Source organism: Pristiophorus japonicus, chromosome 19 (assembly GCF_044704955.1).
Source record: "Pristiophorus japonicus isolate sPriJap1 chromosome 19, sPriJap1.hap1, whole genome shotgun sequence".
NCBI lineage: Eukaryota > Metazoa > Chordata > Chondrichthyes > Pristiophoridae > Pristiophorus > Pristiophorus japonicus.
This window is the reverse complement of record NC_091995.1, coordinates 76092768-76107204: the sequence shown is the minus strand read 5'-3', so window position 1 is coordinate 76107204 and position 14437 is coordinate 76092768. Positions and strand designations below refer to the sequence as shown.

General features: G+C 46.8%; 1 protein-coding gene across 1 annotated transcript in view; it reads left to right on the top strand.

The window, feature by feature from the left end:
• Positions 1 to 13818, top strand: part of rangap1b (Ran GTPase activating protein 1b) — a 47730-nt gene extending 33912 nt beyond the window's left edge. Inside the window, exons 11-16 of the mRNA XM_070861646.1 lie at positions 3108 to 3297; positions 5906 to 6016; positions 7537 to 7639; positions 8908 to 8996; positions 11030 to 11151; positions 13030 to 13818. Of these exons, the coding sequence (XP_070717747.1) occupies positions 3108 to 3297; positions 5906 to 6016; positions 7537 to 7639; positions 8908 to 8996; positions 11030 to 11151; positions 13030 to 13099 (685 nt within the window). The 3' untranslated portion in view covers positions 13100 to 13818. The remainder of the gene's footprint in view (positions 1 to 3107; positions 3298 to 5905; positions 6017 to 7536; positions 7640 to 8907; positions 8997 to 11029; positions 11152 to 13029) is intronic.
• The last annotated feature ends 619 nt before the right edge of the window (positions 13819 to 14437 follow it).

Below are 14437 nucleotides of genomic sequence, written 5' to 3'. Positions count from 1 at the left end.
GGATGGAGAGAATAGTAGGAGGAGTGAATGTTGGAGGGAGTGAATGTTGGAGGGAGTGAATGTTGGAGGGAGTGAATGTTGGAGGGAGTGAATGTTGGAGGGAGTGAATGTTGGAGGGAGTGAATGTGGATGGATTTGGAGGAAGTGAATGTTTGGAGGGAGTGAATGTTGGAGGGAGTGAATGTTGGAGGGAGTGAATGTTGGAGGGAGTGAATGTTGGAGGGAGTGATGTTGGAGGGAGTGAATGTTGGAGGAGTGGTTGGAGGAGTGAATGTTGGAGGGAGTGAATGTTGGAGGGAGTGAATGTTGGAGGGAGTGAATGTTGGAGGGAGTGAATGTTGGAGGGAGTGAATGTTGGAGGGAGTGAATGTTGGAGGGAGTGAATGTTGGAGGGAGTGAATGTTGGAGGGAGTGAATGTTGGAGGGAGTGAATGTTGGAGGAGTGAATGTTGGAGGGAGTGAATGTTGGAGGGAGTGAATGTTGGAGGGAGTGAATGTTGGAGGGAGTGAATGTTGGAGGGAGTGAATGTTGGAGGGAGTGAATGTTGGAGGGAGTGAATGTTGGGAGGGAGTGAATGTTGGAGGGAGTGAATGTTGGAGGGAGTGAATGTTGGAGGGAGTGAATGTTGGAGGGAGTGAATGTTGGAGGGAGTGAATGTTGGAGGGAGTGAATGTTGGAGGGAGTGAATGTTGGAGGGAGTGATGTTGGAGGGAGTGAATGTTGGAGGGAGTGAATGTTGGAGGGAGTGAATGTTGGAGGGAGTGAATGTTGGAGGGAGTGAATGTTGGAGGTGAGTTAAAGATGTTGGAGGGAGTGAATGTTGGAGGGAGTGAATGTTGGAGGGAGTGAATGTTGGAGGGAGTGAATGTTGGAGGGAGTGAATGTTGGAGGGAGTGAATGTTGGAGGGAGTGAATGTTGGAGGGAGTGAATGTTGGAGGGAGTGAATGTTGGAGGGAGTGAATGTTGGAGGGAGTGAATGTTGGAGGGAGTGAATGTTGGAGGGAGTGAATGTTGGAGGGAGTGAATGTTGGAGGGAGTGAATGTTGGAGGGAGTGAATGTTGGAGGGAGTGAATGTTGGAGGGAGTGAATGTTGGAGGGAGTGAATGTTGGAGGGAGTGAATGTTGGAGGGAGTGAATGTTGGAGGGAGTGAATGTTGGAGGGGGTGAATGTTGGAGGGAGTGAATGTTGGAGGGAGTGAATGTTGGAGGGAGTGAATGTTGGAGGGAGTGAATGTTGGAGGGAGTGAATGTTGGAGGGAGTGAATGTTGGAGGGAGTGAATGTTGGAGGGAGTGAATGTTGGAGGGAGTGAATGTTGGAGGGAGTGAATGTTGGAGGGAGTGAATGTTGGAGGGAGTGAATGTTGGAGGGAGTGAATGTTGGAGGGAGTGAATGTTGGAGGGAGTGAATGTTGGAGGGAGTGAATGTTGGAGGGAGTGAATGTTGGAGGGAGTGAATGTTGGAGGGAGTGAATGTTGGAGGGAGTGAATGTTGGAGGGAGTGAATGTTGGAGGGAGTGAATGTTGGAGGGAGTGAATGTTGGAGGGAGTGAATGTTGGAGGGAGTGAATGTTGGAGGGAGTGAATGTTGGAGGGAGTGAATGTTGGAGGGAGTGAATGTTGGAGGGAGTGAATGTTGGAGGGAGTGAATGTTGGAGGGAGTGAATGTTGGAGGGAGTGAATGTTGGAGGGAGTGAATGTTGGAGGGAGTGAATGTTGGAGGGAGTGAATGTTGGAGGGAGTGAATGTTGGAGGGAGTGAATGTTGGAGGGAGTGAATGTTGGAGGGAGTGAATGTTGGAGGGAGTGAATGTTGGAGGGAGTGAATGTTGGAGGGAGTGAATGTTGGAGGGAGTGAATGTTGGAGGGAGTGAATGTTGGAGGGAGTGAATGTTGGAGGGAGTGAATGTTGGAGGGAGTGAATGTTGGAGGGAGTGAATGTTGGAGGGAGTGAATGTTGGAGGGAGTGAATGTTGGAGGGAGTGAATGTTGGAGGGAGTGAATGTTGGAGGGAGTGAATGTTGGAGGGAGTGAATGTTGGAGGGAGTGAATGTTGGAGGGAGTGAATGTTGGAGGGAGTGAATGTTGGAGGGAGTGAATGTTGGAGGGAGTGAATGTTGGAGGGAGTGAATGTTGGAGGGAGTGAATGTTGGAGGGAGTGAATGTTGGAGGGAGTGAATGTTGGAGGGAGTGAATGTTGGAGGGAGTGAATGTTGGAGGGAGTGAATGTTGGAGGGAGTGAATGTTGGAGGGAGTGAATGTTGGAGGGAGTGAATGTTGGAGGGAGTGAATGTTGGAGGGAGTGAATGTTGGAGGGAGTGAATGTTGGAGGGAGTGAATGTTGGAGGTGGTGGATGGGGTGCCGATCAAGCGGGCTGCTTTTGTTCTGGATGGTGTCGAGATTCTTGAGTGTTGTTGGAGCTGCACTTATCCAGGCAAGTGGAGAGTATTCCATCACATTCCTGACTTGTGCCTTGTAGATGGTGGACTTGCTGACTTAACTATGATCTTCTAACTCAGCACAGACAACACTGGACATGGACTTGAGCCATCAAGCCTTTGCGGGCTCCCACAGCATTCTTATTTCCCAGGTTGCAGTTTTATTTTTATACTAGGTGAAGGCAATTGGTGCTGGAGAATGGAACTTCTTCCATTTCATGCACCTCGCATCTACATCAAGAATTTCCAGGTAAAACCATAGAAGTCCTGACCTAACCTAAGCCCACGTCTTTGTTCTAGCTGCTAGATCAACTCCCTCCATCGTTAATGCTTCTAATTCCCCAGTTTTGTTTAGAATTCTTCTTGCGTTCACATATACCGGTCAATCCTGACTCCAATCTTTTGGCATGTTGACTCGAATTCTTAATTTTCTAATTCAATATTCTGATATCCTTTGTTCCTTCTACCCAGTGGGATAGGTGATTCAAAAACATCGGAAGTGGGGGGTGTTAGGCGAAGTCGGATACTGGAATAGGTGTATTAAGATACTAGCGGGATGACCTTCGAGTCAAATAGTCTTTTGTATCCTTGACTTTTTTTCCCCTTGTGTTGTTCATGGAGCACATTTTGTGTTGAGCAATGTTAATGTAGTTCTCTTTGCTATTAAGTGATGATGAAAGTGATGGGGAGGAGGAGGAAGATGATGACGATGATGACGAAGACGAGGAAGATGACGACGAAGAGCTTGATGATGATGAGGATGATGATGAAGAAGTAGGAGGAGGAGAAGAAGAAGAGAGGGAGCAAGAGAAGGTATCACCAATTGGATCCCCACAACGGATAGTTGAACCACCTTTGGTAAGTTTCCTTGAAAAACCAAGGTGGAGTCACAGTGCCCCATAATCCATCATACCACCAAGGTTCAGGTGGTTAGAAATGAGCTCAGGTAATTAGAAGGCATGACTAAGGGATACCAAGTTTGCGTTTTTAAAATCTTGATGTAGGAAGCAGGGAATTTTGAGGAAGGCAAGGAGTTCGGCAGGCTTAAGGTACTGTGGAAGAATGTATTGCATTAGGAGACAGTACAGGTGCAACGTCCCGAATCCAGAACTCCAAAAACCGGAATTGTCCAAAAACCGGACATTTTACGCATAACTGATGGAGCCACCCGGCATTATTGTCCGAAAACCAGACATTGAGGCAAAACCCAAAGCCCGGCACCAATTCGGTCGAGGGTTCCAGATTTCAGACAAGAAAATCAAGTCTGAAATCCGGAATCCTCGACCAAATCCGTGCAGGATTTTGGACCTCGCCGCTCAAAACCTGGCATGGATTCAGTCAAGGATTCCGGATTTGAGACTATTAATTTTCTTGTCAGAAATCCGGAAAACCCCCAAAACCGGAACGGACTCAATCCTGAAGATTCCGGATTTCGGACGCTGTACCAGTATAATGAGAATGATGTCAACACAGTGAGGCTGTAGGATGGAGGACGTGTGTCTAGGTTGGCTATGGTCGAGAGATAACTGCATGGATAATTATGCGCACAAACTTATTATTACATAATGATTTGGTACAGTAATATGCTACCCCACTACAACACCCTCTGCCACCTGGCATTTAATTCCATTATTTGGTGAAGAAAATAAAAAGTACCTTTCTATCTTAAAAGGAACAAAAGAGTGAAGTGTAGAGGAACACTGACCATAGTAATAGCAATTCAAATACAGTGTCACGAGAAGAATTATGACCCAAGAGGTTGGAGACTATAATGAGCAAAAGGTCAGATGAAGGATTTGTATTAAATTATTGCCATTGGGTTGATTAAGATGGGAAATTCTAACCTATGTTGTTTAAAACCTGTATGTATTCATTTTTGTAATGTCTTCCGCTTTTCAAGTTCTGTTCCTTCAGAGTTGCCCCAGATATTGCAGGCCACATGCCAAAGGCAGCCAAGAGTGAAGGCAGGTATCCTGTGTGTAGGCCAGTCGGTGTGTTTCTCGTCCCACCCAATCGCTCACAAACCTCTAACCGTTCAACCCCTCCCCTCAGTAGGCTGGCTGTGGTGGTGAAATAACTGCATGGCTATTTATGCGCACAAACCCAGTCTTGTTAATACATGGCAGAATAATACAGTAACATGCTGCCCCGCCACAGCACGATCTGCCAGTTGGCATTTGATTCTAATACTTTATGAAGAAAAAAAACCCTTTTCCTCCCCTTTGCTGGGGTTGTTAACTCCTCCCTGGGGCCATCTTCCCCACACAGACCAGATCGCACAGAAATATAATAAACAATGGGCAAAGTCCCGCAACTGTATCAATGTCTTTTTAGTGAACCCGTTTTTGACTTGAGGAAGTTTCAGGGCTCACAGCTGAGAGCTGTCCCCAATTCAGTATTAATTGGCAGTCTCGTTTGGAGAGGCCACAGGATGGCTGGTATGGAGAATGGAAATGCTTGCTGCTGACACTGGTTGTCAAATGTTCCAAATGACAAATGTTCCATTGTGCATCACTCACTGATCGAAAGGTACAAAACATTCAGTCCATTAAGTGACTACGGGTACAATGAGATCTACCTGTAATTATCTCTGTTCAGTCACTGCCTTTGTATATCCAGTACTCCCTGGGTTGCTATCTCTCTTTCCCCCCCCCCGCCGCAGCAACAACTTGCATTTATATAGTGCCTTTAACACACAAGGTACTTCATAGAAGTGCAATCGGACAGAAATGGACGCCAAGCCAAAAAAGATGATTATGGGCAAAAACTGAAAGCTTAGCCAAAAGGATGGGTTGTAAAGAAAGTGTTAAAAGTCGAGAGGAGGATGAGAAGGTTTAGGGAAGGAATTGCAGAGCATAGGGCCTGGGTGGCTGAGGACACAGCCTCCAATTCTAGGGTGAAGAACGTGAGGCCAGAGCAATGTTTCTGTTGAGCCATGCGGCCACCCAGCGCTCTGGGACTCCCACGCAGGCCCGCATGGGCTTTTATGAGAAAAACCGCGCATGTGTGAGCATTCTGCACAGGTGCCTATAGGGCCCGTGCACCAAAACAAATATATAAGAATGAACATTGGGCCAGAGTTGGTACAATGCACCGTTCTCCAAATTGTAGGGCTGCAGTCGGTTGCAGAGTTAGAGGAGGGGGGGAGATGACCTAAAAGGATTTTAAAGCAAGGATGAGAATTAAAATTTGAGGCATTGGGGGACCATCAGTCCATGTAGGTCAGCGAGCACAGGGCTGATGAGTGAGCGGGGCTTGGTGCTGGATGGAATACAGACAGCAGAGTTTTGGATAGGCTCCAGTTTATAGAGGATGAGAGGTCAGACAGAGGACCATCTTTATTGACCTGCAGTGATCTGTTATTAAAACTTTCTTTAAACTGTTGCTGGAAAAAGTGCCCATGTTCTCATCCAAGCTACAATGTGTCCTCTGGTTCTTTTCATTCATTCATTTTTTGTTTTTCTAGATAACAATCCCAATCACCTCGTCATCAGAAGCTGCAATGTTCTTGGCTTTTCCATCTCCAGACAAGCTCCTTAAGCTGGGATCTAAGCGATCGCTTCTGCTATTGCAGCAGGTACTGAGAACAGCTTGTGTTTTCTTTGCAACTTTCTCCCCCTCTTGATTTTTTTTCCCTCCCTAACTTCCCGGAAGGCATGCTGCTTGCTGGGGGTATGGTTTCACGGGTGCTGTCAGCACACTGATGCTTCACTCAAGTGGGCATTCTTCATGTGTGAGGCTAGTCAGTGAGTTGACAATGGAGGGCATGACACTGAGCCCGATCCTTTTCTCATCCAATGTCGCTTTCCACCAGGTGTCGCGGGATGAAAGTGGGAATCCTGCCGAATTGTCCTCTTCCCTAGCTCTGGGTACTGAGGCCAGTTCGAGTATCCCTATAGCCGCTCTGGCTAAGTTCAGTTAACACAGCACAGACTGAAGGATGAACTCTAGGCATTCTAGTCTGTATAGCTGCCTTTGCCAGATAAAAGAAAAGAGAGACTTGCATTTATACAGTGCCTTTCATGACCTCGGGGTATCCAAAAGCGCTTTACAGCCAAGTAAGTGCTTTTTTTTTTTGAAGTGTAATGTTGGAAACGTGGCAGCCAGTTTGCGCACAGCAAACTCCGACAAACAATAATGTGATAATGCCATTATATTATTCATTGGTTTGTCCTGTTTAAATTGTATGGGTCTGGAGGTAAGGAAAGGATTGTTTATAGTGGCAGATAAATCCCAAATTGGAACAGCATAATCTGTAGCTGCAATCTGTTTGTGATGTTGATTGAGGGATAAATATTGGCCAGGACACCGGGGATGATTCCGCTGCACTTTGAAATAATGCCATGGCTCTTTTACATCCACCTGAGAGAGCAGACAGGGCCTCGGTTTAACGTCGCATCTGAAACACGGGCACCTCTGATGGTGCAGCACTGCACTGGAGTGTCAGCCTGGATTTTTATGTGCTCAAGTCCCTAGAGTGGTGAGAGTGCTACCCACTGAGCCACAGCTGACTGATAAGTGATTATCTGACTCTTCAGGGTGAACGCTGTATGAATCCACTACTGTAGGGATGCATAATGTGATGCAGTCAGCCAAAGTTTGTGTCAGTTTTCCGATACATGTTTAGGATTTAATTTCCCATTTTCAGCTTCAGAGGTCAGAATAATTGAAACTCATTGAGTAAATAGACCATTGCCAAGCTTAGTGAAACCAGAAATGTCCCTGTTCCAAGCCCTGTCCTGAGTTGCTGATTGTAACCGGGGCTGGCATTAAAGGTGCGACAGTTGGACTTGACCTCCCTGGGCTGGGGAAGGGAAAAAGATCTGGTCAGGTTTGTCAGTCTGATTGGTATCGGGTTCGCTGCTGCAAAGCCCATGTGGCTGTCCTGTGAGGTCTTAACTAGGTTCAAGCGTGATGACATAGCCTGTCGATGCTTGCTTTCAAGTCTCCTGCACGAGGCGTGACCAGCGTCACAGGGCAGGTGTAAGTTAAACCATACCCAAGCATGTATCTGTGCCTTTAGGAGAGGGCAGAAAAACCGTTGAGTGAATAGAAATGACTGCTGAATTATTTTTCCTTTGGCTGTTGCCCTCTCAGACTGATTTATCAAACGCGGAAAAAGTCGTCCAAACATTTCTGAAGGTCGCTGCAGTCTACAAGGAAGACCAGGAAACAAAAGCAGCGGTGCTGGAGACTGCAGGTGACTTATCCATCTTGTTTGTTTACCCTGAATTGATTTAGCGTATTGGGCAGTTTGAATCTTTCTACAGTTCGAATTAGGATTGTGCATAGATCATCATAAAACTGCCCGGCAGAAAAATAACTCACTTCTGTTCTGTCTGTCCCAGTTCTGTTGGAAGTGGAGTCCATACTTTGGGCTTGTTGCATATTAAATCTGGAAACCAAATGGGCTTTTAGTTGGATTGCAGCAAGGTTTGAGGCAAATCTGAGAACTGGCACTGAGAGACTTCATCCAATTGACCCAATAGCTTCGAATGATTACTGTGTACAGTGGGTGATGTTAGTTGAACCTTGAGCCATTCCAACCTACAATGCAGCTGTAGTATTGGTTGAGGTATGTACAGTACCAATTGTAGTGTTTATATTTTGGCCTTCATGCATACGAGGAACCGAGCCCATCTCATAGGCGGTCCCCTTGAACGAGGATGACTTGCTTCCACACCAAAAGGGATGAGTTCACAGATGTTTCAATGAAGGATCTGATATTCCAGTCCTAAATTCCAATTGAAAGGGTGGAAGATATCTGTGCGTGGATTTTTTCAACGTGTGGTGACCGTTGCACATCAGCCACCACACGGGCTTGACCGAGCTAGATCTTGGTTCAGTGGCAAGGGCTAACCAGGATGACTGGAGACCTGCTCTGCTGCACGGACCTAGTGCGCGCACATATCGCAGTGTGGGCTGGTCCGTGCTGCCCCTGGGCCCTCGGCTCTTCTGGGCCCCGTACCCTCATTCGCCGCTCCTCCGCCCCGATCTCTCGCCGCTCCTCCGCCGTACCTGGGTCCCGCCGATGATCCTGCCCACCCTCCAAACAGCAACCTGGGTTTTGGTGGCGAGAGAACACCTCCGCAGGTCGGGCTATAAAAGAGCTGGAACGGCGGGGCCCCCCCGACCTGTGAGAGAACACCTCCGCAGGTCACCACTACAACTTCCAGCACGAGCTGCTTATACCACAAACGACGACTGCTTAAATTGCAATTAGCCTTAAATTGTAATGGCACCTCTGATTAGGATTCCATTTCCAGGGAGGAGACATGAACTGGTCTGTTGTACTCCGGCTGAGGCACGTGATCAGCTGCACGCTGGTGAAGTCTGTTACTCCGTCTGTCCGTCTCCAAGATGAAGAATGAGTATTAACAAAGGCTAGGTGGGGAATAATGGAATCAGACTTTTTTTTCAATGCCAGTCTTTTTTTTTTAACCCCCCCCCCCCCCCCCCCCAATATAGATGAACTGTTGCAAAAAGCATTCAAGACGCCTGGATTTCAGTTCAACATGTTCGTTACTACCCTCTTGGTGTATATGGGACTTCTGAAGGTAGGAACTGATCTGATGTGGAGAGCAGAGATGTTCAACTTGTGGCCCTAAAGCTGCATGTGGCACCCAAGCCATGGTAGTTTGGCTCTTGTAGCCCAGGATTCTCAGTCCTATTTGCACTTGTATTATTCACTGGGTTGACCTGTTTAAATTGTATGGATCTAGAGATGAGGAAATCATAGAAGTTTACAGCATGGAAGGAGGCCATTTCGGCCCAGCGTGTCCATGCCGGCAAACAAGAGGCTATCCAGCCTAATCCCACTTTCCAGCTCTTGGTCCGTAGCCCTGCAGGTTACGGCATTTCGGGTGCACATCCAAGCACTTTTTAAATGTGGTGAGGGTTTCTGCCTCTATCACTCTTTCAGGCAGTGAGTTCCAGACCCTCACAAACCACTGTGTGAAGAAATTTCCCCTCAACTCCTCTCTCAACCTTCTACCAATTACTTTAAATTTATGCTCCCTGGTTGTTGACCCCTCTGCTAAGGGAAATAGGCCCTTTCTATCCACTATATCTAGACCTCTCATAATTTTATACACCTCAATGAGGTCTCCCCTCAGCCTCCTCTGTTCCAATGAAAACAATCCAATCTATCTAATCTGTCCTCATAGCTTAGATTCTCCACTCCTGCAACATCCTCATAAATCTCCTCTGTACCCTCTCCAGTCAATCACGTCCTTCCTGTAATGCGGTGACCAGAACTGCACACAGTACTCCAGCTGTGGCCTAACCAGTGTTTTATACAGTTCAAGCATAAACCCCCCCCCCCCCCCCCAGCTCTTGTATTTTATGCCTCAACTAATAAAGGCAAGCATTCCATATGCCTTCTTAACCACCTTGATTAATAGTGCTGTTGCCTCTTGGCAGATAATTTTCAAATTGGAACAGCATAATCTGTGTGCAATTTGATGTATTTGGAAATGAATGGAACACTGATTTAAACTTGATATGTGGTCCTGAATTTTATATTTTGCACCCAAAGACACAGCGGCTTGGGCACTCTTGGTACCGAAGGGTTGTTAAAGTAATGATTGGTGTAAAATGTGCTCACAAGGCGGAGGTCTCGAGCAAACAGCAGCAGCCCTAATGTGCGCCTTCTAGATTGACTGAATTTGGCCATCAAGGAGACCTTTTCTTGCCAGCTGTAGAAGACCTGTGCTACAGAGACCAGCGGAGCAAGCGTCCCACTAACAGCAGTTAGCGAAGCAGCTTAAACATTCCACAATAAACAGAAAACGCTGGAAATATTCAGCAGGTCAGGCAGCATCTGCGGAGAGAGAAACAGTTAACATTTCGGGGTCAAAGACAGAATAAGAACATAAGAAATATGAGCAGGAGTAGGCCATACGCCTCGAGCCTGCTCCGCCATTTAATACGGTCATGGCTGATCCGATCATGGACTCAGGTCCACTTCTCTGCCCGCTCCCCATAACCCCTTATTCTCTTATCAGTTAAGAAACTGTCTATCTCTGTCTTAAATTTATTCAATGACCCAGCCTCCACAGCTCTCTGGGGCAGAGAGGGTGCAGAAGAGATTGACTAGAATGGTACTAAGGATGAGGGACTTCAGTTATGTGGGGAGACTGGAGACAGTAGGGTTGTTGTCCTTAGAGCAGAGAAGGATAAGGGGAGATTTGATGAAGGGTTTTGATTAGAGTAAATAAGGGGAAACTGTTTCCAGTGGCAGAGGGTTTGATAATCAGATACAGATTTAAGATGATTGGCAAAAGAACCACAGGAGACATGATGATTCACTGTTTTACGCAGTGAGTTGTTATGATCTGGAATGCACTGCCTGAAAAGGCGGTGGAAGCAGATTCAATCGTAGCTTTCCAAAGGGAATTGGATAGATACTTGAAGGGAAAAGATTTACATGGCTTTAAAGTGCAGGGGAGTGGGATTAATTGGGTGGGTCTACCAAGGAGCTGACACCGATACGATGGGCTGAATGGCCTCCTCCTGTGCTGTATTATACTATGATGTTGTCTCTTTAAATGCTGTGTTTTTGTAACTTATTCTTTTCTGTTCATTCCAGAGTGAAGATAAGATTAAAGTGATCAGTAACCTAATTGGGCCTCTGACGGTCATCAGGCATGTGATTCAGAAGGACTACTTTCCACGCTCCATGATCCCCATCCTCAGTGCGTTCCTTCATAAGTAAGCAAAGATTTTCCTATTCACCTCAGCAGTCTTTGTTTGCTTTCAATGATGCTTGCAGTATAATGAAGCTACCAGTTCCTCTTATTGTCAGCGGTCCTGTGTGCTGATGTGCAGCCAGTAAGTGATCCATGCAGGAATATGCTGCCAAGAACTCTTGGCACCCTCGATGCTTCAAAAGTGGCCAGTCTTAATGAGTGAGCCTGGACAGTGAGTGTTAGACTATGTATCATAGAATCATACAAGTTTACAGCCTAAAAGGAGGCCATTTTGGCCCATCGTGTCCGCGCCGGCCGACAAAGAGCTATCCAGCCTAATCCCACTTTCCAGCTCTAAGTCCATAAACCCTTCAGGTTACTGCACTTTCGGTGCACATTCAAGCACTTTTTAAATGTGGTGAGAGTTTCTGCCTCCACCACCCTTTCAGGCAGTGAGTTCCAGACCCCCACCATCCTCTGGGTGAAAAAAACTCTCCTCACATCCCCTCTAAACCTCCCCCCAATTACTTTAAATCTCTGCCCCCTGGTTGTTGACCCCTCTGCTAAGGGAAATAGACCCTTTCTATCCACTCTATCTAGGCCTCTCATAATTTTATACACCTCAATGAGGTCTCCCCTCAGCCTCCTCTGATCCAATGAAAACAAATCCAGCCTATCTAATCTGTCCTCACAGCTTAGATTCTCCACTCCCGGCAACATCCTCGTAAATCTCCTCCGTACCCTCTCCAGTGCAATCGCGTCCTTCCTGTAATGCGGTGACCAGATCTGCACGCAGTACTCCAGCTGTGGCCTAACCAGTGTTTTATACAGTTCAAGCATGTACATGGAGGGCATAACCCCTCGCTGATCCTAGCCACGCCCAACATTCACATACGCACTCTGGAGCAGGAGCCCTGGCTGATTTTCTTTGCTAGCTCAATTGTTAATTTTAAACTTGAGATTGATAGATTTTTGTTAACCAAAGGTATTAAGGGATATGGGGCAAAGGCGGGTATATATTGAGTTCGGTCACAGATCAGCCATGATCTCATTGAATGGCGGAACAGGCTCGAGGGGCCGTATGGCCTCCTCCTGTTCCTATGTTCCTAAATGAAATTTAATGCAGAGAAATGTGAAAATATTAATTTTGGGAGAATGAGGCGAGGCAACGTAAACTAAATGGTACAATTTTAAAGGGGGTGCATAAACAGAGACCTGGGGACGTACGTACACAAGTCTTTGAATGTGGCAGTACAAGTTGAGAAGGATATTAAAATGACATACGGGACACTTGGCATTATAAATACAGGCATAGAGTACCAAAATGCCTAAAATACTGGTTAGGCCCCAGCTGGAGTATTGTGGCCAATTCTGAGCATCGCACTTTAGGAAGGATGGCAAGACCTTGGAGAGGGTGCAGAGGGGATTTACTAGAATAGTAGCAGGGGTGAAAGGCTTCGTTACGTGGAGAGACGAGGGTTGTTCTCCTTTATAGAGCAGAGAAGGTTAAGGGGAGATTTGCTAGGTGTTCAAAATGAAGAAGGTTTTTGATCGAGTGAATAAGGAGAAACTGTCCAGTGGCAGAAGGGTCGATAACTAGAGGACAGAGATTTAAGGTAATCGGCAAAAGAACCAGAAGCGAGATGGGGGGGGGAAAAGGATTTACGCAGCAAGTTGTGGTGATCTGGAACACGCTGCCTGAAAGAGTGGTGGAAGCAGATTCAATAGTAACTTTCAAAAGGGAATTGCGGAGAAAGCAGGGGAATGGAACTAATTGGGTCGCTCTTTCAAAGAGGCCAGCACAGACACGATGGGCCGAATGGCTGCCTCCTGTGCTCTGATTCTTTGTTTTTTCCCAGCAATGTCGCTCCAATCTTCTTTAATTTTTCTTTTAACATAGGCAAAATCGTGCTTTTGACACCTGCCAAAATGCCAAATTCACTTTATTGGAGACTATGCAGAATCTTTAGTCCCATCGCTGTGGTGTGGGAGCCGGTGCACCGAGCAGAGGCGGCGGACTGTCGAGACTATCCACGTATTGCCGAGGAGCCGCGGTACAATCTCTTCCGGCTGCACCGTGCCCAACGCTTCATTTTCTTCATGCTACAGACTGGATCCTTTGCTTCTGTCTGATCGGGAACTTGAACTCAAAGCTAGCGCCCCTGGGCTCTTGGACAATTTACGGCAGGCTCGGGCCAGAGGTGTCTCCAAATTCTTCTCCGCTGCTTGCAAGGGAAAACAAGATTGGAGCCAAATTTTAGTGACAGCGATAAAACATAAAAGGATTTGCAGGCTGTTGGCTCATATTGTGTCTCTTTAGCCTGTTTTTTGGTGGTGGGAGGGAGGGAGTGAGTGGAGAATAGCCACAGTTCCAGGGCTCGGAACAACACTGAGTGGCGAAGGCTTCAGCTTAAATTGCAGCCCTTTATTCAGGCTCCTGTTTCTTTCTAAAATTGAGTGGACATTTTTTTTTCACGTTCTGTATCTTACCATCCATGTCTGAGCCAGCTGACCTGGAGAGAAAGACGAACATAATGCCGCAAAGGCTACAGGCTGACTCCTCAATCCTATTTATGAAGTGTATTGCTGGTCCTCTGCTAACTTGCGTACAGACCTCACAGTAACATGGGTTTCTAAAGTTCTTCAGATTTGTATAACTGTATGTGGTAATACAGTTTCTGGTACAACACCGCTTATTTGCTTATTCTTATCCCAATCGGGCAGCTGGTGGGAAGGGCTTGTTGGCTGATGCAAGATTACTTCTATCTTTCTCCCCCCCCCCCCCCGGCCTCCTCACGGTCCCAGTGAAGGATTTGCTGCGTGGAGAATCATCGGCTTTAGCCCGTGCAGTTAGTGCTCGTTCCATCTTTGTTTGAGTTCTCTCTTCCACCACCACCTCCCCCCCCCACCCCCATTAAAAACGAATAGCCCCCCTCCCCAATGGATTAGTTGATCAAAGGCTTTTCCCATGTGATGCTGAGCTTTTACACAGCTTGGGAAGAACCGAGTGCTTTTGATATTGATATTGGTGTTGGGACACGAGGAAAGCAGCTCTCCCACAGAGACCCAGCACCGCCACACTCTCACCACTTTTTAACTTTGCAGCCTGAACAGGGACAAGGAGGCACACGTATGCCATTGCCTCTATCGGGTGCGCAGACAGTGTTTGTCTCTTGTATTACTGTGTGCTGCAGGCAAAGATGCGTTAACAGTATGATTGTACCTAAAAGATCCGACTATGCACTGCAGTGGGGCTGTCAGGTGACTGGGTCACGTGCAGGCCTTATTGGCCTTCTCTTACCTATTTG